The 25231-nt window shown below is 41.5% G+C and overlaps 2 protein-coding genes across 6 annotated transcripts in view; one reads left to right on the forward strand and one right to left on the reverse strand.

Annotated features, from left to right (window-relative positions):
* LOC309530300 (uncharacterized protein) overlaps positions 1 to 25231 on the reverse strand; it is a 670922-nt gene that overhangs the window by 318340 nt on the left and 327351 nt on the right. The window lies entirely within an intron of this gene.
* LOC309530339 (uncharacterized protein) overlaps positions 1 to 25231 on the forward strand; it is a 120662-nt gene that overhangs the window by 845 nt on the left and 94586 nt on the right. The window contains exons 2-4 of one of the 2 annotated variants that reach the window (XM_082219218.1): positions 1304 to 1796; positions 1999 to 2080; positions 3048 to 3130. In XM_082219218.1, the coding sequence (XP_082075344.1) occupies positions 1395 to 1796; positions 1999 to 2080; positions 3048 to 3130 (567 nt within the window). In that variant the 5' untranslated portion in view covers positions 1304 to 1394. The remainder of the gene's footprint in view (positions 1 to 1303; positions 1797 to 1998; positions 2081 to 3047; positions 3131 to 25231) is intronic. The other variant, XM_082219219.1, reaches the window with a different exon arrangement.

Raw genomic sequence — 25231 nt, forward strand, 5'->3', positions numbered from 1 at the left:
GGAGTCATTTTGGACTCACAGCTGTCCATGGAGGCACAGGTTAACTCTGTGTCCAGGGCAGCTGTCTACCAGCTCCACCTGGTACGCAGGCTAAGACCCTACCTGCCCGCGGACTGTCTCGCCAGAGTGGTGCATGCTCTAGTTATCTCACGCTTGGACTACTGCAACACGCTCTACGTGGGGCTACCTTTGAAGGTGACCCGGAAACTACAACTAATCCAGAATGCGGCAGCTAGACTGGTGACTGGGAGCAGCCACCGAGACCATATAACACTGGTCTTGAAAGACCTACATTGGCTCCAAGTACCTTTCCGAGCACAATTCAAAGTGTTGGTGCTGACCTTTAAAGCCCTAAATGGCCTCTGTCCAGTATATCTGAAGGAGCGTCTCTTCCCCCATCGTTCTGCCCGGACACTGAGGTCCAGCTCCGAGGGCCTTCTGGCGGTTCCCTCACTGCAAGAGGCCAAGTTACAGGGAACCAGGCAGAGGGCCTTTTCGGTAGTGGCGCCCGCCCTGTGGAACGCCCTCCCATCAGATGTCAAAGCGATAAACATCTACCTGACATTCAGAAGCCATCTGAGGGCAGCCCTGTTCAGGGAAGTTTTTAATATGTGACATTTTAGTGTATCTTGCATCTTTGTTGGAAGCCGCCCAGAGTGGCTGGGGAAACCCAGCCAGATGGGCGGGGTACAAATAATAAATTATTATTATTATTATTATTATTATTATTATTATTATTATTACTAATACTAAATTACCCGCCTAAATTTCAAGGGAGGTGTCTTTGGCCTCATCCACTTGGCCCTCAGGGGTTGGCCAGATACCTACCTGGCCCTCAGAGCAAAGAAAAAGGGACCCCACCCCAGGAGTCTGTCTGGAGAGCGGCAGAGAGTCCAAGTGCAAGAAAAGGAGACAGAAGCAGGGGAATGGGGGTGGGGGGAGCAACTCCTGAGGACCCCCAGGTGAGGACCCCCACTAGAGCCAAGCATCCATTTTTCACAAGATACAAATGACTCCCTTATCAGTCAGTTCAGACTTCATGCATTGACTGGAAGGCAGCAGAAACCAGACTGATTCACCTCACATGAATCCGTTCAGTTGCCTCCACATTTTGCATTGCTAGAAGGCTAGAGACATATTTCTTCTCCTACTCTTCTTTCCCCCCAAAAAAGATAGCTCATGGACTGGAATGCGGTGCAGTCCAGCCCTAGTTCCCAGCAAGACTCATCCATGCTTGCTCAGGGAATCTTTTTCTTCTACTGACCTACAAATTCTGTAACAGAACAATGTATTTGCTTTGTAGGATTTGCTAGAGCTTTTCATTCAGACAGACAGAACTTGGCAGAAGACCAAAGGGTTCCTTCCGATCTCTCACAGGCTTCCTGAGAGCACAGATGGATGAGCAAGACTCAGCTGGCCCTGGAACAGGAAGAGGCCATGCCATCCAAACTGGGAGCAGTGGGGGGTTCTGGGAAAATTTTGTGCAGAAGATCCTGGGTGAGGAGGACACCCTCCGCTCAGAGGTGCAGAGCCAGCAGGTGAGACAGTTCTGCTTCCAGGAGGCCAATGGACCCCGAGAGGTTTGCAGCCGACTCTACCACCTTTGCCATCTGTGGCTGAAGCCAGAAAGGCACACGAAAGCTGAGATGCTGGACCTGGTGATCTTGGAGCAGTTCCTGGCTGTCCTTCCCCTGGAGATGGAGAGCTGGGTGAGGGACTGTGGAGCGGAGACCAGTTCCCAGGCGGTGGCCCTGGCCGAAGGTTTCCTCCTGAGTCAGGCAGAGGAGAAAAAGCAGGTGAGAGAGACTTTCCTTTGGATACTCAAAAGGGGCTCCAAACAGGATGGAGAACATCCCATAATGCTCTACTGTTGGCCCATCCGTTTTCTGGGAAGGCATCCATGGAATGAGATCTCACACCCTGAATGTTTTTGTCTTTGTCATTCTTTTACTAATATTTCTCCCCATTCTCTGTTTTGAATCCTTATTTCTTTTTCAGGGAACGGATCTCTTTGCAGAAATGGACCTGGATTCCTGTGAGGCAGAGAGGCCTCCGTTGGACACCAGAGAGCGGCCACTGGGTAAGGAGGAAGGTGGTGTTTCTCTGTTTGGTCTCATTCTGTTGGTTTTCCAACTCATCTGAGGGTTCTTTGTCACGGCTAAAAATTGGCAGCTGTTTCTTTAATGCTTAAAAAGCTGGGTCAGCATGAGTCAGCGGCCTGCACCGGGTTGTATATAGAGAGTGAGAAATGTTAGTTTGGTGTGGGTTGGTTGGTTGGTGAAAGCTGGTAGTGTTGATGTGTGTACAGTTGGTCAGTCGCTTTTGTGTACAGTTGGTCAGTCGCTTTTGCAGAAAGGCTTTTAAGAATAAAAGCAGAAAGTACTCTGCAAGGATACTCTTCTTGTGGACTCTTTTATGCCAACAAGGGTCCGAGGACCAGGCTGAGGCAACAAAGGGAGGTCAGAACCCCCCTTTTTTTTACAAACGCTGACAGGTTATGGGCCCAGTGTTTCTGAGCTTGTGCAGAGTGCAAAACGACTGACAGCATCTGAGCAGGGAGCTGGTGAATCCTGGTGGTGTATGGAGCCAGTGGCTGTGCGTTGGAGCAGTTGGTGGCAAGCTGTAACTGTCTGCAGTGACGCTGGGGCTGCTAGGATCTGAGGATCAGGAAAGCACTCAGCATCGGCTACTGGAACAGTCTGAACTCCTAGAGGACCACAGTAGGCGACTCACAGAGCAGCTACACCAGTACTCTGCAAGGATGCTCTTCTCATGGACTCTTTTATGCCAACAGAACCTTTTTTTTTTTTTTTTTACAAACACTGATATTCTTTTCATCTTGTTTTGCGGGGAGAAAGTTGGGAGCAAGGGTCCAAAGGAGGGGAGATGGGTTTTTGCATATCTAACATATGAAATGGGCACAAACCTCCAAATGCTTTGAGCAAGTAAGGCTTTCTGAAAGGCCCATCTGTAGTTAGAGATGCCCTGTTTCCCCTGTGAGAGAAGCAGGCACTCCTGGCGTCCTGTTTACATTTTCTCTCTTGCAGGTGGCAGAAGGATGCCGGCAAGACCTCCTGATCCGCCTTTTCATGGGGGCAGAAGTGAAGCAGCGGCTGTGGAACCAGATCAGGTCAGGGGAAGCTGCCTTGTGGGGACAGAGGCCGAGGGATGGAGCAATGTCATGGACTGGTTGGGCACAGAGGGATGGTGGGAGGAAGCAGTTGGGGAACCAGGAAGGGAAGACGGCTCAGAGCCCAAGAAGTTGAGGTGGAAGAAGGATGAGAGGCAGAAGCCTGGGAAGAGGAGATGTCAGAAGCTAAAGGGGTAACAGGGCTTAGTGAGCTGGGAGACTCTGTGGCAGAATGCAGTGCAGAATCAGAGGCAGAAGAGGAAGGAGGCGAGTGGGAGAGGGAAGTCGAGAGGCAGAGGTGAGTCAGGAGAAGGAGGAACCATCGGTGGCTCCCTCTCCTTCTGCCAGAAGCCACCCTCCCTGCTTGTCTCTCAGAGCCAGGAAACCCCCTGCGTTGCAGGAATCTCTGCTAGATTATGCAAACTTACAGACCCTCTGGGAATGAGCTGCTGTTCTCATGAGGCCCGAAACTCAGCCAAGTCTGTGAATATTGTGTTCTTGCTAAGAAAGTGTGAACTCCAGCTGTGTACTGTGGGATTTCCTACCCATAGAACTCTGACACCAGCCTTCTGAATTTCGCCAGTAGGATTCATCTGTAGTTGCAGTTTTCATGGAATCCTGGAGTTGAAAGGGACCCCAAGGGTCATCAAGTCCAACCCCCTGTGTTGCTAGATCATCCAAGACAGATGGCCATCCAAAATAGGCTTATCTTATTTCTAGACTGATCACTGAATACAAAAATTGGTTTCTAAGCAGTGGACAAATGAGAAGAAATAGTGGCCAGGATTCACCTAACCAGCCCCATCCGCTGCAAAATGGGGCCTGCCCCCCATTTCTCCCCTCCCCCTCTCCATGCCCCCATGAACCCCTTGAATTTGGCTCTAGGGCACTGGGAGGGAACCTTCCCAGAACAGCACACGAGGAGAGGAGAAAGTGGATCCTTCCATTGGGGAAACTGGAATGCTTGCGTAGGCAGAATGACTTGGAAAACACAAGGTGGAGTTCCACCTATTTGCACAAAGACGGATACCCATAACTAAAAGGGAGAATAAAATAAGCATCCATAAATAAATTGTGCAGTTAGCAATCCTATTGAAACAACACCACAATTTACAGGAAGGAAACAACAGAGCATTGTGTAGCAGATCATATTTCTGCTGTCTCAGAGGAGGACATTTCCCTTTTTCTTTTAGGGTCCAGTGTGCTTTGAAGATGTGGCCGTTCGTTTCACAGACGAGGAGTGGGCGTTCCTGGATCCTGACCAGAGAGCTCTGCATAAGGACGTCATGGAGGAGAATTGTGGGATCGTGGCCTCTCTTGGTAAGGCTCCCTGTGGGATCATCATATCAGCCTGGAAATTCACAGAGCTCAACAGCGCCCCCTATAACACCTGGGAACCTAACACCCCCACAATAAAGAGTAAGTTACAGTTTTTTCTTTGAACAATCATCCTCAAATTATTCCTTTTCCTACCACGATCAGGCTGGTCTGAACTGCCCAGGCCATCTTAAATGTCAGCTTCAGAATTGTTAGGAAAGATAAGTTGTGAGCTTTAGAGCTTACAGGGTTAACAGCCCAGAGTGTCCTGCATCTGGGGAGGAGCTTTATCAACATCCAGGAAAGCTGTTTCTTCGTTCTTTCTGACTTTCGTTTTCTGGTGAGACATGGAAGACGCAACGTCTGCATCTTCCGATGGTTTATCTTGCTGTACATACAATAAAGCTTTCTAATTTAGAGGAACAGCAGTGTATTGGACTCTGAGTTCTGCAAGCTCACACACACAAGCAGCACTCGCTGTGCCGCTTTGCTACAAGTCCAGGAAATGTGGAGCTTCAGGTTTTCTGTTTTTGTTTTTGCTCCTGTCAGTCTTGTGTTGACCAAAGAAATGACTGACAATGGAGATGGAGGGGATGCCATGACTGGGCCAAACAAATTTCATCCCAGAGAAGAGCTAGACTTATTGAATCTCAGGTAGTAGCAGCAGTGATGATGATGATGATGATGATGATGGTTTACAAACTTAATCTTTTCCGGAACAAGACTGCTCTTAAATCGATGTACCACTGTAGTAATAATAATATTTTTTTATTTATACCCTGCCGATTTGGCTGGCTTGCCCCAGCCACTCTGGACAGCTTCCAACACATATATAAACATGGCTTCCAACACATTTATAAACATGAAGCATAAATAATAATAATCTGATCCCATATAAAAAGAACATTAACTTTAAAGTGAACTTCTCCTAGTGGCCAAAATTGTGGAAACCTTTTGTGAAAAGTGTATTTCTGAGGTTTGATGGCTCATAACACCAATTTTGTGTGGAGTAAGTAAAGGTAAAGGTACCCCTGCCCGTATGGGCCAGTCGTGTCTGACTCTGGGGTTGTGCGCCCAACTCGCTTAAGAGGCCGGGGACCAGCGCTGTCCGAAGACACTTCCGGGTCACGTGGCCAGCGTGACGAAGCTGCTCTGGCGAGCCTGCACCAGAGCAGCACACGGAAACGCCGTTTACCTTCCCACTATAAAGCGGTACCTATTTATCTACTTGCACTTAAAGGTACTTTCGAACTGCTAGGTGGGCAGGGGCTGGGACCGAACGACGGGAGCTCGCCCCGCCGCGGGGATTCGAACCGCCGACCATGCGATCGGCAAGTCCTAGGCGCTGAGGTTTTACCCACAGCGCCACCCGCGTAGTGTGGAGTAATACCATAAAATTATATATCAATGGAAGGATAATCTAATGAAGAATGTAATGAAAGAACTTTTATGAAGGAGTATTTATTAGAACAGCAGTCATAACCATTGGCAACCTTTAGCTTTAATTACGGCCTTACAATGCCTTCCCATGATATGAACCAAGTTTTTAGTTCTGCAGTTGTAATAAAGTAAAACCAAGATTAAATTATTGCCTCTGTTAATTGGACTTTATTGCTGGGTTGCGTCTGACTAACAAGTTTCTTTAGTCGGCTCCATAGATTTCTGATTGGGTTAAAGTTTGGGCTATTCCCAGGCCATTCTAGCAGTGAAATATCTTTATCTTGAAAGCACCTTTTGCACACAGCAGCAACATGACATGGAGCGGAATCCTGTTGAAATAGAAAATAGAATATATATATATGTGTGTGTGTAATGTTTCCAAGGGGTTGCTTGAGAGCAAGCAGTCAAATATCTCCCTGCTTGGCTGTGAAGCCTTGCTTTTGCTGCCAAAATAAACCTTATCCATCCGGAGCGCCACTCTCCCGTGGCTGACTCAGTCGTTGGCAGAATCCACGAGTGGGCGGTTCCTAAACTTTCCCCAGCAAAGCAGCTTCTTGTTTTTTTTTTATATAAATAATGTTTATTAATTTTCCAAGATACATTTATAATATCCAATCTAAATTTATCACATATTTTCTCTTTTGGAATTCCTTCAGCCTCTCTAACAATCATCCATTATTCATTTTTTTAATTACACATTTCCTAATTTTTATATTGCATTTTATATACCTTCACCCTCTTATTTTTCTTCAACACAATATTCCTCAAATATTCACAGAGCTTCTTGAAATCCCACTAGCGTTGTTTGCTCCTCACATATACATTTCAAATAATCTGAAAATTTCCCCCAATCTTCGATGAACTTTTGGTCACATAGATATCTGATCTTCCCCGTTAGTTTATCTAGTTCTGCATAGTCCATCAGTTTCATTCTCCATTCTTCTTACGTCGGTAGTTGATCCTGTTTCCATTTTTGGGCCAGTAGTATTCTCGCTGCAGTTACTGCGTATTGGAAAAGTGTGCAGTCCTTTCTATTTATCTCATTTCCTACTATTCCTAAAAGAAAGGCCTCTCGTTTCTTAACAAATGCATATTTCAACATCTTTTTCAACTCATTATATATCAATTCCCAGAAACCCTTCACCTTCTTACAATCCCACCACATATGATAAAATGTTCCCTCTTTTTCTTTACATTTCCAACACTTATTACAGTGGTGCCCGCAAGACGAACGCCTCGCAAAGCGGAAAACGCGCTAGACGAAAGGGTTTTCCGTTTTGGAGGCGCTTCGCAAAACGAATTTCCCTATGGGCTTGCTTCGCAAGACGAAAATGTATTGCGAGTTCCTGCAGGGTTTTTTCCCTCCCCCCCTTTTCCTAAGCCGTTAAGCCGCTTATCAGCTGATCTGCTGATAAGCCGCTTAATAGCTGATCGCTAAAAGCCGCTAAACAGCTAATAGCGCTAATCCGCTAAGTTGTCAATGGGCTTGCTTCGCAAGACGAAAAAACCGCTATACGAAGACCCTCACAGAACGGATTAATTTCGTCTTGCGAGGCACCACTGTACATGTTTTATACATTTTTGCCAATTTTACGGGTGTAATATACCATCTATAAACCATTTTCATAGCATTTTCCTTTAACGCTGTGCATGCCGTAAATTTTATATTTTCATTCCCTAATTTTATCCAGTCATTGAACTGTATATTATGACCCAAATCTCTGCCCCAGTGTATCATAACCGATTTAACTTCCTCATCTTTTCTGTACCATTCCAGCAACATTTTATACATTTTAGATAAAATTTTGTACTCATTATTTATTATTTCCATTTGAAATTTTGATTCTTTTTCATCAAAACCTCTTTCTTTAAAATCCTTTTTAAACATTTCATTAACCTGATAATAATGCAACCAATCATACGTGCTCCTTCACTTCTTCATAAGGTTTCAATTTCTATTTTCCTCCTTCTTTTACTATCAGTTCTTTATATGTAAGCCAGTTCCCCCTCATATTGACTTTCTTAAGACTCATAACTTCTAACGGAGATAGCCAGTGGGGAATTCTTGGTTCTAATATACTTTTATACCTCTCCCATATGTCTATGAGAGATCTTCTAAAGATGTGGTTTTCGAAACCTTTATGGGTTTTTTTCTTCTCACACCATAAATATGCGTTCCAGCCAAATCTGTTATCAAAACCTTCTAAATCTAGCAAATCAGTATTTTTTAACTTTATCCATTCCTTCAACCAACAGAGACATGAAGCTTCATAATATAATTTCAAGTCTGGCAGGGCGAAGCCTCCTCTTTCTTTCACATCCGTTAATAACTTAAACTGAATTCTAGGCTTCTTACCCTGCCAGATATATCTTGAAATTGCTCTTTGCCATTCTTTAAAAATCACTGTCCCCTTGATTATTGGAATTGTCTGAAACAAAAACAACATCTTTGGCAGCACGCTCATCTTAATCGTTGAAATTCTCCCCCATAAAGATAACTTCATTCGACCCCACACATCTAGATCTTTCTTTATTCCCTTCCACACTGGCTCATAGTTATTCTGAAACAAATCAATATTCTTGAGGGTTAACCAGATTCCCAAATATTTAACTTTTTCACCACTTCTATCCCTATTTGTTGTTGCATTGTTTCCATCATACCTTGTTCCATGTTTTTTGTAAGTATTTTGGGTTTTTTCTTGTTTAATATAAACCCTGCCACTTGACCAAATTGTTCAACTTCTTCCAAAACTACTTTTGCACTTTCCAGTGTTTCTTCCACTGTTATTACCAGATCATCGGCAAAGGCTTTTCCTTTATACTCATTCCGGCCTACTGACACACCTTTTATTGCTTCATTTCTCCTTATTGAATTTAAGAAAATTTCCAGAACCATTATAAATAACAATGGTGAGAGAGGGCATCCTTCACCATTGTTATTCAGCAAAGCAGCTTCTTGACGCCCAGTCTGCGCCTCCCCTCTCTGCACGGATGCTTTCTGCGCAAGGAGGGCATGGGTAACAGAGGACCCCTCTCCTCCCCGCTTTGGCCAGGCAAGTTGTCCTGGCACTGCCTTGCCTCTTCTGACTCCTACAGCTCCTCTCCACTGGAGGCGTCTTTATTCTCCTCCGTTGAAGGGGAGCTGCTTCCCACGATCCCTGGAGGCTCTCTGTAATCCATTCGGCTTTTCCTCTCTCCCTCCTGAACCGATGGCAGTTCCCTGACAATATGCTTCAGCATCTGGGAAAAGATCACCTGAGGAACACTTCAGTTTGGGCGCAAATATTTCATTTATGCATTTTAGGGCATTTACATTCCCATTAATGACGTAAATTTTGCCCACACCTTTTGCTGCCGTACAACCCCAGATCAACACACTATCTGGGTGTTTCACAGTCGGTGTAATGCAAGTAGGATGTAAATCTTCTCTGATTCTTCTCCTCGCGTATGTCATGCCATCACTACCAAGCAAGAGGATTGGGGTCTCATCGCACCAAATAACATTGTCCCATTGTGCCGCTGTCCAGTTAACATGAGTTTAATCTTTTCAACCTTTCCTTGAGAGATAACAATGGCTTATTCCTTAGAATTATAACATTTTGACCAGTCCTTGCACTCAACTTCACATTACATTGCGCCATGTCATCTTGTATACACCCAGATGATTTTCTTCTGTCATGTAGGGACAGTCTCTCCACTCGTCCATCGTCACTTGCCTTAGTGCACCTTTCCCTGCCTTTACTGGTCTGATTTTGTAGTGACTGAGTCTCCTGATACCTCTTCAAAAATGTATAAAGGCCAGCTCTGGTTAATTTTTTCCTAATCTTTCATCAATTTCTTCATAACTGTAGCCTTGTTCACTTAACAGTACAATTTTACGTTGCTTTCTGGGTGACCAGTCAACTCTTTGTGCCATTTCTGTAATTTTATTATGTTTTATAAGAACACAAAAAAACCAACCAACTTGATAGCAATCACAAAAGACACTGACAAAAGTCAACCTAAGCAAGTTGTGCTTCCTTTTTCTGGTTATTTGGCTATAGCATTAGATATAAATGATATAAATAAATATGTTGGTTAATGACAAACAACAAAGGTAATAGACACACAATGAACTCCCTTCAGTTCTTCTCCATTTGTTCCTGAGACTCTAATCCCTTTTTGTCTCCATGGCAGATTGTGATGAATCAGAAATCAAGAACGAAGGTGACTACGATAAAATCTCCAGAGAGGAGAAGCCACGTGAAAATTTGGAGTGTGGACAAAGCTGCAGTCAGCGCTCCCATTCCACTTCCCATCAACAAAATATCCTTGGAAAGAAACTCTATCAGTGTGTGGAATGTGGAAAGAGCTTCAGTATAAGCTCCTCTCTCACTAGGCATCAGAGAATTCATACAGGGGAGAAACCCTATCAGTGTGTGGACTGTGGAAAGAGCTTCACTCAGAGCTCCAACCTCACTACCCATCAAATAATTCATACAGGGGAGAAACCCTATCAGTGTGTGGAATGTGGAAAGAGCTTCAGTCAGAGCTCCTCTCTCACTTACCATCAGAGAATTCATACAGGGGAGAAACCCTATCAGTGTGTGGAATGTGGAAAGAGCTTCAGGAAGTGGTCCTCTCTCAATTCCCATCAAAGAATTCATACAGGGGAGAAACCCTATCAGTGTGTGGAATGTGGAAAGAGCTTCAGTCAGAGCTCCTCTCTCACTTCCCATCAAAGAATTCATACAGGGGAGAAACCCTATCAGTGTGTGGAATGTGGAAAGCGCTTCAATCAGAGCTCCCATCTCACTTCCCATCAGAGAATTCATACAGGGGAGAAACCCTATCAGTGTGTGGAATGTGGAAAGAGCTTCAGTCACAGCTCCCATCTCACTTCCCATCAAAGAATTCATACAGGGGAGAAACCATATTAGTGTGCGGAATGTGGAAAGAGCTTCTGGAGGAGCTCCCATCTCACTTTCCATCAAAGAATCTATAGAAAGGTCGGAAAAGCCATTAAACAGCTTTAGGAACAAGACAAATCTCTTTTTTAAATAATGAATATTTATTAGCATTTCCAAAATAATACAAGATACAAAAACAAAAAATAACAAAAATGCAAAACTTAAAAACAATTAAAAACACATAGAATTTCAATTGCTTGCTTTTCTTTTAACTTATTTCTCAGACCTCCTCGCACCTCCCTTCTCTGTATTCCAATTCAAGTTATTAGCTCAGCAAGTCCTCACCTAATTTAATTCACTTTAAAAACCAATTTTACTTTTTCTAATATTAGCTCTCATCCAAACTTATACATCAATACTTATTCTTAAAACATTTTCTAAGATAGACCACAATTTCCTTCCACGAATTTCCCAATTTTCATACAAATAACAAAGCAAAATAGAAAACAAGTTATAATTATATACCCTTTAAGTTCCCAATTTCTATTCCACCCATACCCCCTTCCCGGTTTCAGTCCCCAACAAATGTCTATCTCAATATGCAATCAGCCTGGAGATCTAACATCCGAGGCTCTTAATTCTCTCACTTCCTCTCTGCCAGTCTTTTTGATAGTCCTTAATGTTGAACACCAAATCTCAGAGAAGCTCCGGCCCAACAGGATCCATATTTCTTCCGGCCAGACCTCCATACTTAAAGATGAAGCCTATGGGTGACTTCCGGTTCCGGTCGCTGACGGAGAGGGAGCGCGGAGAGCTACGTGAAAAAGCTCTTCGAATAACTCGGGGATTCGGGGGTGTCGCAAGGGCACTGCGCTCCCCAGAAAAGTGGAAGCCCAGGGGGGGTACCCCTGGGGGAAGGTTTTCCCGGCAGCGCGGGGGCGGCGCTCCATTTCTGTGGCTTCCCTCACGGCGAAGAGGCACAGGGAGGGGCCGCGTGCGCAACTAGGGGGAATTCCGTCTCCGAGTTATGATGCCCCTAGCTCCCACGAGAAAGGCGACGAACCTCTACAAACCTAAAACGGAATCCCCATCGTTGATGATCCTAAAATAACGCTAAAAAGACAAGAAGATGGGCGAGTCCGGGTTGCAATAGCTTTTTTTCTTCTGTATCGTCTCCACCCGAAGGAGGGCGAAAATGGCGCAGACTTTGAAATCGTCGGTAGTTAGAAAGGAAAGTAACTCATAACAGCCGAGCTGTACTCGCACAAAACGAAGAGAGAAAGCCTTGGACGAACGAAGTGAACGTTTTATATTTAGTCCGGAGTAAAAATTACTATATTATTACACACAGAATGGTTTAGAACTGTTTGTTTGAATTGCCTGAGTTGCTCATTCACTTGTTTGGACTCTGGGGAGGATACAAGTTTGGCTGCTTATTTGGCTTATTACCTGAGACAATTATTTATTTTTTGTGGACTTTTGTGGACTTCTGTGGACTTCCAACAATATTTTATTAAACTTATGTAGTAACAAACGCCGCTGAAGAAACATCCTGTGGGGGTAAGGAGAAAAGGGAACACAGAGGAGGCCCAGGCAAGAAACCATTAAGACTGCTTTCGTTGATACCCACCTCTGGAAATAGATACATTAAGGACTTATCCGTCCCCTAAGCGGTGAAACTTTATTTTCTGATTGGATCAGGTGGCTTTATATTGAAGTTTGTGTACCGTTTTATTCCATATTGAATATCTCTTCTCCTTTTACCCCATATTGAATACTTCTTCTCTCTCCACCCCTTATATCACCTATCCTCTGTTTTTCCCTCCTTTACAACTCTTTTAAAGATAGCTATACCCTCTGCCCCATCTCCCTTACTCAACCTGTTGAACCTCTATATTGCTCCCCCCTCCTCCCCTCCAATAATTAATAAGAGCTTACTGACCGCCTGAATAGCACAATAAGCAACTTAACAATTATTATGATACCTTGATATTTTGTAATTTTGTTATTGGATACTTTACTAAGCTCCCAGTTGTAGAGAGAGAAAGGGATAGGATTGTGAATGTATGACAGAGACCCCCCTGATGGACTGAGATAAACTGGATAGATCGGAAACCCCAACGTAGCTATAAAGAGATTTTTGATGTAGTGGGAGTTATTATTCAGGATAATCATTTTAAACCACGGACTTGAATTGCTTTCCTTATTCAGACAAGACCTTGGAATTGTATACTTACCACTACCTCCCCTTAAGACCACCTTAATTAAGAGCACTTGTGGTCTATTTGTAAAAGTGGATTTATATGACATCTTCGACAGGCAAGAAGGAAAAAAGGACCGAGAGTGAACTGTGGGAGAGTGGCACCTCATGAATACACATTTGGCGCATCCAGTGAGACAGATTGTGAGCCCCTAAGGGGAGAGAACTAACTCTAAAAGATTGAAGTGGATAATTTAAAACAAAATGCAGGGGAAGAATGGGAAAAGGGGAGGGGGAACTCCAGGCGAAAGGAAAGTATCTAGACAGGAAGAAATTAAAGATTTAGATTTTCTGTGGCTAAAAATTAAGGAGGAACTTAAGCAGAATGAAAACCATATAGAAAACAAACTAGAGGAATTACAGGAGAGGATAGATAGGAGAATAGAGGGAGCAATAGGGGAGCTCTCAAATAAAGTTCAAGAGTTAGCGGTCAAAACCAAGACATTCGAGGAAACTAACAAAAAAATTCAAAAAGACATGAGAGAACAGAAAAGGGAGACAGAAAAGGTGAAGGAGGAGATGCGTGAACTGAACAAATCACAGGAACAGATATGGGACAGTATTGCAATGACAGAAATGCGACAAAGGCAAATGCACCTAAAATTTAGAGGTATAGAAGAGGAGACGAATGAAAATGTTAGGGAAAAAATAACCACGGAATTAGCAAAGTGGTTAGAGGTGAAGGAGGAGGAGGTTGCATTTACGATAGATAACGCCTTCAGAATTAAAGTAAGAACATACCAGAACAAGACTAAGAAACCCCTTGGGGACTGCTTAGTAGTGTTTAATTCAATAGGAATGAGAAATTTGATACTTAAGACGAGCTATCACAAAAAATTAACAATAGGCGGTAGACCAATAATTGTACTTAAAGAGATCCCAGTTAGGTTGCTACGCAAAAGGGAGGGATATAGACATATAACAGGTGTTCTCAGAAGGAACAATATTCAATTTAGATGGGAATTCCCCGAAGGAATCGCTTTCTTCTTCAAGGACAAGAGATTTAAACTGACCAATCCATTAGAGATAGAAAAGTTTTTGAGGAGATATGAAAGGGAGCTGGGCAAAAAGGATAACAGAGCAATAGACAGAAAGGACGTAGGAAACGGGAGAGCCGAGGAGGAGGGGGGGCGAGGTTGCGAGCGGGGGAGGGAGAGGGAGATGGGAGGAGGGAGGAAGAGGAAGGTGAGGTGGAAGAGGAGTATATAGAAGAAGAGGAAGAAGCCAGGAATTGAAAGTTAGGAATAAACTCGATATTCAATTTTAGCAATGTCTTTAACTTTTCTAACATGGAATGTTAATGGTTTAAATGAAAAATCAAAAAGAAATAAAGTAGAGAAAGTCCTGAGAAATAAAAAATGTGATGTGATTTGCTGCCAGGAGACCCATGTAGCTAAAAAACATAAACATATACTGGTTAATAAAAAACTAGGAGTGGAATTTATAAACTCAGAGGTGAATAAAAAGAGAGGCTTGGTAACCTACGTGAAAGAGAAACTGGAACCCAAACTAATCTACAAAGACGAAGAAGGGAGGATTCTGGGAGTCCAAATTACTCACCAAGGTGAAAGAATTAACGTAGTCTCGGTCTACGCTCCTAACACAAACCAAGCAGAATTCTTTAGAAAATTGGAACAAGTACTACTAGAATTGGAAAATCATAATTTAATCGTACTTGGCGATATGAATGGAGTCCCAGAACCTGAGATAGATAGAAGTAGAAAAAAGAGGAAAAAGAATCAGGGGAAACTCCCCAAATCTTTTGATGACCTCCAAGAAAATCTAGATTTAATTGACATCTGGAGGCTCAAAAACCCTACAGGAAAGCAGTTTACACACTTTTCGGGAGTCCATCAAAGTTGGGGTAGAATAGACCAGATCTGGGTCTCCAGAGAGCTCTCGACAAGATCGGTGAAATGCGAAATAGATCCCAGAACACTCTCGGACCACAATCTTATATTTTTGGAAATAAAGTGTAAGTCATCAGGACCCTATAGATGGAGAATGAACGACCACTTATTGGAACAGGATGATATAATCGATAAGGCAAAGAACATCTTGAAAGAATATTTTGATCAAAACCTGAATAAAGGAACAAAAATTGATGTGGTCTGGGATGCAAGTAAAGCGGTACTTAGAGGTTTCCTGATCCAACAGAATAAATATAAAAAGAACTTGAGAGAGGCAAAAAAGATCGAAATAATTAAACAGCTAAAAGAAATAGAGAGGAAATTAATAAAAAACCCTGAAGATGAGAAGACCAGACAACTCGGTAAATTATTACAAATTCAATACTCAACATTGATAAATCAAGAAATAGAGTGGGGAATAAAAATGATGAAACAGAAATACTTCGAGTCGGCAAATAAGACAGGTAAATTACTAGCGTGGCAACTGAGGAAAAGGAAAAAACAAAGAGTGATCAATAAAATTAAACTTGAAGCCCAAACAATAGAAGACCCTAACGAGATAAAGGAAAAGTTCCAGCAATTTTATGAAACTTTGTATAAAAAGAAGGAAGATGAGGATATAAATGAGATAAGTAGGTATTTGGAAAGCAGTGGAGGGGAACAATTATTAGAAGAAGAAAAGGCACTCTTAAATGACCTAATAACGGTGGAAGAAGTCAGGAACACAATTAAGAAAATGAAACCGGGGAAAGCCCCAGGCCCGGATGGCCTGTCTCAAAAATATTATAAAACCCTAGAGGAACATCTGGCCCCAGTTTTGTGCAATGTAATGAATAATATTCTACAAGGGGGAGAAATACCTGATTCATGGAGAGAGGCATACATTACTGTAATCCCGAAAGCAGGCTCGGATGCGCTCGATATAAAGAACTTTAGACCAATATCACTGCTTAATGATGATTACAAGATCTTTGCAGGAATAATGGCTAGCAGATTAAAGAAATATCTGAACAGAGCGATCCACAAGGACCAGGCCGGTTTCCTGCCCGGCAGGCAGATTAAGGATAACGTAAGACATATAATTAACATAATTGAATACTTGGATCTCAGAATTGATATCCCCGCTGCCTTAGTCTTTATAGATGCCGAGAAGGCTTTCGATAATGTGTCCTGGCACTTCCTTATAAAGTGCATGGAGAAGGTAGGAATAAGAGGGCCTTTTCTAGAAGGTATAAAATCGATTTACTCAGATCAAAGAGCGAAAGTAATTATTAATAGTAACCTAACAAATTCATTTAAGATCACTAAAGGTACAAGACAGGGGTGCCCTCTGTCACCCCTGTTATTTATCTTGGTTCTGGAAGTTATACTAAACAGGATAAGAGAAACATCGGAAATAAGAGGTATTAGAATAGGCACAAAAGAATATAAAGTTAAGGCCTACGCCGATGATTTAGTAGCTTCAATAGAAGACCCCGCAAAAGGGATTAACACAATGATTGAGTTAATGGAAACGTTTGGTAAATTATCCGGTTTCAAATTGAACAAAACTAAAACGAAGATGTTGATAAAAAATGTAGATGAACAATCAAAAAACAAAATCGAGATGGAATCCGGGATAATGGTTTCGAAAAAGGTTAAATATCTGGGTATCTGGATTACCTCAAAAAATATAAATCTGGTGGAAGATAACTATAACAGAACTTGGAGAGAGTGCAAAAGAGACATGGATAGCTGGAGCAGATTACAACTTTCTTGGGAGGGTAGAATGGCTGCCATCAAAATGAGTATCCTCCCAAAAATGATATTCCTATTCCAAAACATACCAGTTGTCAGGGGCACAACAATGTTTAAAGACTGGCAGAGGACCCTCTCCAGGTTTATCTGGCAGGGTAAAAGGGCCAGAATTAAATATAAGCTGCTCACTGACAAAAGGGAAAGAGGAGGGTTTGCAGCCCCAAATCTGCAACTATACTACGAGGCCTCGTGCCTCTGCTGGATCAGGGAATGGATAGTACTGAACAATACTGATCTATTGGATTTAGAGGGTTTCAATGCCAGACATGGGTGGCATGTGTACCTGTGGCAGGATAAGGGGAAAATACACAAAGGATTTTCCAACCATATTATAAGAGGAGCGCTGCTGGAGGTGTGGAACAGGTGCAAAAGATTAGTAGAAAAAGATACCCCTTGGTGGCTATCACCTGTTGACATCCTAGTAATTAAAAAACTAAACATGGAAGGTAAAAGGTGGACATATGCTGACCTCCTAAGAAAATCAGATAAAGGATGGGAAATTAAACCATACGAAGAACTAAAAGATAAATTAACGGGATGGCTACAATACCACCAAATTAATGCTATCTGGAGGGAACATAAAAAAGCCGGAATGAGCAAGAACAAATCTAAATTCCAATTGGAAATAATAGAAGGAAAATCTAAACTCCTAACTAAAATGTATAACCAGTTATTAGACTGGGATACAATGGATGAGGAAATCAAAGATGTTATGATTAAGTGGGCCATAGACTTAGGACACCCCATTGAATACGAAAGATGGACAAAATTATGGACTAAAGATATGAAATTTTCAGCCTGCGTCAGACTCCGAGAAAACATGGGAAAGATGATGTACAGGTGGTACATCACACCAAAAAAACTAGCCAAAATGTATAAAACCGGGGACAAGACGTGCAGGAAGTGTAAGAAGAAAGAGGGAGATTTCTTCCATATGTGGTGGTCCTGTGAAGAAGTTAAAAGGTTTTGGGGGGTGGTGTATGATGAGTTAAAAAAGATATTAAGGTATACATTCCCTAAAAAGCCCGAGACATTCCTTTTAGGAATGATAGGAGAAGAAATTAAAAAAGATGATCAAACCTTTTTTCAATATGCAACAGTATCCGCAAGGATACTGTTAGCACAGAACTGGAAAGTATCTAGTATCCCAACGATTAGCGATTGGCAGAACAAATTAATTGAACACATGGACATAGCAATGATGACTCAAAAGATCAGGCAACAGAGAAATAACAAATTTACTAATGACTGGAATAAATTTCTCTCATATATGGAGTCGACTTTGGGAAATGTAAAAATTACAGTTGGTACGATATAAAAACCGCGAGGTATGAACAATGACTAGATGAAGACACTGCTGAATATATTGCTGAGTTATGGCTCTTGACGTGGTGGTGGGAAGTCAATAATGTAATGGATTTGTATAAGGTTTGTGTACTTAAGTAGTAAGGAACTCAAAATTGGTTTTGTATTTTAATTTTTTCTTTATATTTGATGTATGGATGTTTTTTAACTGCTGAATCACAATAAAGGTTTTTTAAAAATTAAAAAAAAAAAAAAGATGAAGCCTATGGGGCCAAATCTTGCTTCATACTCCTTTCAAATCCAATTGTCCCCACAGCTCCAACCTCCACCTTAATCAAATTTGTAATCTTCAGGTCTTCAGATCTCCACATAAGGAGATCTCTCCATTTTTCACTCTCCAATTCAGGCCAGACTAGGAACAAGACAAATCTCCACCTTTGGCTGATTAACATCGGTTTTGTGTTTTTATATTGTGTTTTTATGTTGTAACATTCCTGAGACCTGTGGGTGTAGGGAATAGGCACCAACTCTTAAAGCCCTAGGGGTCTTTGTCCCCCAATAAAATATTTGAGGGGGCCACCCCCCAGTTTTTTTTTCCCAAACACAACCTTTTATTCTTCCACAACTTGCCATACAACTTCTCTTTTAATTTTCCCTCTACAAATACAGTGGTGCCCCGCAAGACGAACGCCTCGCAAGACGGAAAACCCGCTAGACGAAAGGGTTTTCCGTTTTGGAGGCGCTTCGCAAAATGAATTTCCCTATGGGGTTGCTTCGCAAGACGAAATGTCTTGCGAGTTCCCGCGGGTTTTTCCCTGCTTTTATCGCCCTTTTCCTAAGCCTCTAAGCCACTTAACAGCTGATCCGCTGAGAAGCCGCTTCTCAGCTGATCGCTAAAAGCCGCTAGACCGCTAATAGCGCTAATCCGCTAAGCTGTCAATGGGCTTGCTTCGCAAGATTAAAAAACCGCTAGATGAAGAGAATCGCGGAACGGATTCTTTTCGTCTTGCGAGGCACCACTGTAAATAAATAAGTAATGTACAAAGGTCACAAGAAAATTAAAATACAAGAAAATACAAAAGTGGACAGGTCCCATATTTGCAGGCCAAACGCAAAAGTTGCTTTGAAGCAGGGTTTCCCAAACTTTGGTTCCCAGCAGCTCCTGGACTAGAGTTTCCATCATCCCTTTCCATTAGTCTTGCTAGCTAGGGATGATGGGAGTTGTAGTCCAAAAACAGCTGGAGACCCATGTTTGCTCTAAAGGGAAGGTAGGCTGGCCCTGTGACACCCTCTGCTGGCTAAATGAAATTTATAGATCACAAAACTGAAGTTTACCGGCACTTGAACCTCTAAGGACCTTCTAGGTGTTTTCTGCACCACCTAGAGTACCCACAGAATTGTGGCTTCTACTGACAACACACATAGGAGAACAAATGAAAGACAAACACAATGGACAGGAAAAAACCTGGAAAGGGTGATACCAAATGGACACAGGTAGGGGAGATGACATGCTAGAAGTGTTCTCCCGGGAAAGGGGAGCTGCTGGGCTCAAAATTTTACTTTCTTAAAAAGTCACTGCCATTATAGGCATTGCCATTCAAATGGTGTGCATGCATCATGTGATTGATTGTGCAAGGAGGGCATTACCTGGCCTGTCCTATTAAACTTTAATTAGTTTAATGCTAAGCAAATGTCCAGTGCGCTTCCAATGCCACAATGTCCCATTACAGCAGAGCATTTCGCGCAGCGGTTTAAGAAGGGCTGGAGAGTCAGTATCTTTTCAATAAAGGAATCTTGGAGCAAGCGGTTTGGAACTCAAAGAAAAAGTTTATTTACACAAAGAAAAAGACCCTGGTGACGAACCACACATATCAGCAAACACGCCCAAAAAGAGAGAAGGACAAACACACGAGTGAGCTGACTATTTATACAAACTCACATTCCTGGAAGCTTAACGACTTCCAGCTGCTCAGTGATTAGAGCGTCTTGATTAGAGCCTCTTAACCCTTTAATACCAACAGCCCCTCTCGCTCGTAACACTGAGCTGTACCAACCTTAATTCAAATTTAAACCTGAACAGAAACATTTATGAGATTGCGGGCTCAAAGCTTTTGTAAAACCGTCTACGAGAATTTCTTGGCTTGGACAATACTTTAGTTCAATTAAACCTTGTTTTACACTTTGGCATACATTTTGATAACAGATATCCAAGTGTTTTGTGTGTGCCTTGAATTGACCTGATTTGGCTAGTTTAATACAAGGTTGATTGTCTTCCCACACTCTGATAGGTAGGGAACATTCTCCAAACAATTCTTGTACCAGTTGCTTATAAAATTCCAGTTCTCTACATACATCTGATAATGCAGTTGAACTTAAAGCTATAAGTGATTGCTTTCTTGATCTCCAACCAATTAGTGCATTTCCAAATTTTATCGCCATTCCTGACACTGATTTTCTATCTGGTCCAGCATCTGCCCAACTGCTGTCGGCCCAACATTCAAGTTGTGTGCTGCCCTCTGCTGATAGTTTTAAGCGAAACCTTTTGGTAGTTTGGAGATACCTTAAAACTCTTTTTACTCCTTGCCAAGCATGCATTGATGGTTTTTCAGCTTGCCTACACAGCATGTTGACAGCATATGTTATATCGGGCCGAGTCCACTGTGCAATGTGGAGTAGACTGCCTATCGTTGACTGGTAAACCCCGGGATTACAGAACTCTGCCTGTTGCTCAGTTTGAGCATCCTTTGTGTAACTTAACTCCATTGGGGTTTTAACACCGGCACAGTTGTCCATTTTAAACCTTTCCAGCAACTGCTGGATCTTAGCTTCTTGGCTGAGCCAATAGTTACCATCTTCATCTTGCTGAATTTTATTTTATTTTTTTTTTTATAAAATTTTTATTGGTTTTACAAAAGTTTTTATAACAAACAAACATAAAAAAAACAGACAAACAAACAAATATAATTTCATAATGTCCTTTCATAAACTTCTTTCCTCGGACTTCCCCATACCTCCCCTTTCTGCATCCTCATGTCCAAATTTTTATAGCAACTTGTAAATGTTTTTTCCCGTCCTAATTCTTCATAGTCCTTTCTTAATCTAATCTTATATTACTGCATCCCTTTCTCTCTGTAAAATCTCGACATTCTAAGCTTCATCAAGTTTATAATAGTCCTTAAGATAAATCTTAAATTTCTTCCAGTCTTCTTCCGCAGTCTCCTTTCCCTGGTCACGAATTCTGCTCGTCATTTCCGCCAATGTCATATAGTCAATCACTTTCATCTGCCATTCTTCCAAGGTGGGTAAGTCTTGTGTCTTCCAATACTTTGCGATCAGTATTCTTGCTGCTGTTGTTGCATACATGAAAAAAGTTCTATCCTTTTTTGGCACCAATTGGCCGACAATGCCCAAGAGAAAGGCCTCTGGTTTCTTAAGGAAGGTATATTTAAATACCTTTTTCATTTCATTATATATCATTTCCCAGAAAGCCTTAATCTTTGGGCATGTCCACCAAAGATGATAAAAAGTACCTTCAGTTTCCTTACATTTCCAACATTTGTTATCAGGCAAATGGTAAATTTTTGCTAGCTTAACTGGGGTCATGTACCACCTATAGATCATTTTCATCACATTTTCCTTTAAAGCATTACATGCCGTAAATTTAATACCGGTGTTCCACAACCTTTCCCAGTCAGCAGACATAATATTATGACCAATGTCCTGTGCCCACTTAATCATAGCTGATTTAACTGTTTCATCTTGTGTATTCCATTTCAACAGCAGGTTATACATTCTTGACAAATTCTTAGTATTGGGTTCTAACAATTCTGTCTCAAGTTTTGATTTTTCCACCTGGAAGCCAATTTTCCTGTCTTGTTTAAAAACCTCCATTATTTGATAATAGTGGAGCCAATCTTGTACTTTGGGTTTTAGTTTTTCATGGCTCTTTAATTTCAATTTCTCTCCATCCTGTTCTAAAATCTCACAATACTTTGGCCATCCGACCTCCATATTGACTTTCTTGTGGGCCTTAGCCTCTAAGGGTGACAACCATCTAGGAGTTTTGTTTTCCAACAGATCTTTATATCTCATCCAAACATTAAACAACGCTTTCCTTACAATATGATTTTTAAAGGCACTATGCACTTTGATTTTGTCATACCATAGATATGCATGCCAACCAAATGCATTATTGAAACCTTCTAAATCCAAGGTATCTGTGTTCTCGAGGAGCATCCACTCTTTCAGCCAGCAGAATGCTGCTGCTTCATAGTACAATTTTAAGTCCGGCAGGGCAAATCCCCCTCTTTCTTTTGCATCTGTTAATATTTTATATTTTATTCTGGGCTTTTTGCCCTGCCAGACAAATTTCGCAATGTCTTTCTGCCACCTCTTGAAACAGTCCATCTTGTCAATAATCTGCAAAGTTTGAAATAAAAATAACATTCTAGGCAATACATTCATCTTAATCACTGCAATTCGGCCTAACATTGACAATCTCAAATTTGACCATATTTCTAGATCCTTTTTAATTTCTGACCAACATTTTTCATAGTTGTCCTTATACAAATTCAAGTTTTTAGATGTTAAATTAACCCCTAGATATTTCACCTTCTTAACCACCATCAAACCTGTCTCTTCTTGAAACTTATTCTTCTCCATGTCTGTTAGGTTTTTCCCTAAGACTTTAGTTTTTTGTTTATTCAATTTAAATCCAGCTACCTGTCCAAATTGTTGGATTATTTCCAACACTCTTTTTGTACTAGTGTTTGGCTCTTGCAAGGTCAATACAAGGTCATCTGCATACGCTCTCAACTTATAATGTTTGGCTCCGACCTTTACACCTTTAACTTGCTGGTCCTCTCTAATCATGTTCAGCAACACCTCCAGGACCGAAATAAAAAACAATGGAGAAATTGGGCACCCCTGTCGTGTTCCTTTTTCTATCTTAAGTTCCTCAGTTATTACATTGTTTACAATCAACTTAGCTTTTTGTTCGGAATATATTGCACCCATACCATTCTCAAATCCTTGTCCTACCCCCATCCCATGAAGATTCTTTTTCATAAAACTCCACGAAATATTGTCAAAGGCTTTCTCCGCATCCACAAATATCAAGACTGCTTTAGTATTTATATTCACCTCTAACTTTTCCAAAATGTCTATTATATTCCTAACATTGTCTGAGAGGTGTCTCTTTGGGAGAAAGCCTGCTTGGTCTCTGTGAATCTTCTCCATCAGTACTCTTTTAAATCTTTTTGCTAAAATGTCTGCAAAAATTTTGTAATCCACATTGAGTAACGAAATTGGGCGGTAGTTCTTCAGTTGAGTCTTTTCAGTCTCTGTCTTTGGTATGAGTGAAATATATGCTTCTTTCCACGATTCGGGTGCCCTTTTTCCCTCTAAGATCTCGTTGCAGACGTCCTTTAACGGTTGTATCAGCCATTCCTTTAAAGATTTGTAATATCTGGAAGTCAGTCCGTCTGGCCCTGGAGATTTGCCCAATTGCATGTCCTGAATGGCACCCTCTATCTCTTGTTCTGTAATTCTCTGGTTTAGATCCATCTTGCTTTGATGAGAGATTTTCTGTAATCCAAATTTATTAAGGAATTTATCTATGTCCTCTTCATTTTGTAATCCTTGAGAATAAAGTTTTTTGAAATAGCTCACAAAACAATTTCTTATCTCGTTGGGTTTAGATTTAATCTTTCCATCCACTTCTAAACTTGTAACTGTATTTAATTTCTGTCTTTTCTTTAGTTGCCATGCCAAAAGTTTACCACATTTGTCTGCCGACTCAAATGTCTTTTGTTTCATTTGCTTTATTTTCCACTCTATCTCTTGGTTCATCAATTCCATATATTGTGTTTGATATAACTTAATCTCCCTCAAAATCTCCTGGGACTTTGGTTTTAATCTTAATTTTTTCTCTCCTTCTTTTATCTTTTCCAAAAATTTTTCCTTTTTCTCATTCTGCTTTCTCTTCTTTATTGAATTTTGTTGAATCAAAAATCCTCGCATCACAGCTTTACTTGCGTCCCAGATCACTCTTTTTTCCACATCGCCCTTTAGATTAATTTCAAAATAGTCCTTTAGAGTTTTTTGGGCCTTCGTGAGGATCTCTCTATCTCGAAACAGGGTGTCATTCATTCTCCATCTAAACTGACCAGTTGTTGTAAATTTCATTTCCATCTTCACGGCGTTATGGTCGGAGCAGGTTTTTGGGCAGATTTCTACCTTCTTAATCTTCGGAGCCATTCCACTAGTGACCCATATTTGGTCGATTCTGGTCCAGGTCATCTTTGCTTGGGAGAAAAAGGTTCCCTCTCTTTCAAGAGGGTTCCTTGTTCTCCAAATGTCTATTAAGTCCATATTTTCAGTCATTTCGAAGAAAGTCTTCGGGAGTCTCCCTTCTTTAGTAAGTGTCAGTCTTTGTGTCTTGTCCATGTTTGTAGAAACTACACCATTCATATCTCCCATGATTATCATATTATATTCCAAATAGTCCATCAAAGTTTCATGAAGTTTTTTGAAGAATTCTGCTTTGCCTTCATTTGGTGCATAGATCCCAATTATCAAAAATTTTTCTCCTTGTACCTGTATCTCCACCGCTAAATATCTTCCTTGTTCATCTTTGAACATCATTTTTGGGGCCCACTTCTCTTTTACATAAATCACAACTCCTCTTTTTTTCACTTTGTCCGACGAAATAAATTCTTGTCCCAATCTTTTATTCATAAGCAGTCTCCTGTGAGCTCTAGTTATATGAGTTTCCTGTAAGCAAATCAAGTCCAGTTGTTCTCTGTACAAAATATGGAATACTTGTCGTCTCTTCAAAGGCATGTTCATCCCATTACAATTCCAACTAAGGAATTGCAGGGCCATCTTGTTATTTTTCTGGTATTCCTCCAACAGCTACCAGTTGTTGTTCCTCCTCTGTTGGTGGTGGAAGGTTCTGTCCAAACGAGAGGTTCAAGATGTCTATTACACTCTTTTGCTCAGCAATTGGGTCTACAGTTCTTTTCTGTAAATCTTCTTGATTTCTTTGCAGGAACCTGTCTTTATCCTGTATCGTCTTTATTTTCACCTTCTTCCCCCTGTAGTCAAAAGACAATCCCTGTGGAAATTCCCACCTGAAGAGAATGGTGTTCTTCTTCAACAGGTAGACCAAATCCTTATAAGA

Source organism: Podarcis vaucheri, assembly GCF_965113315.1.
Source record: "Podarcis vaucheri genome assembly, chromosome: 4".
NCBI lineage: Eukaryota > Metazoa > Chordata > Lepidosauria > Squamata > Lacertidae > Podarcis > Podarcis vaucheri.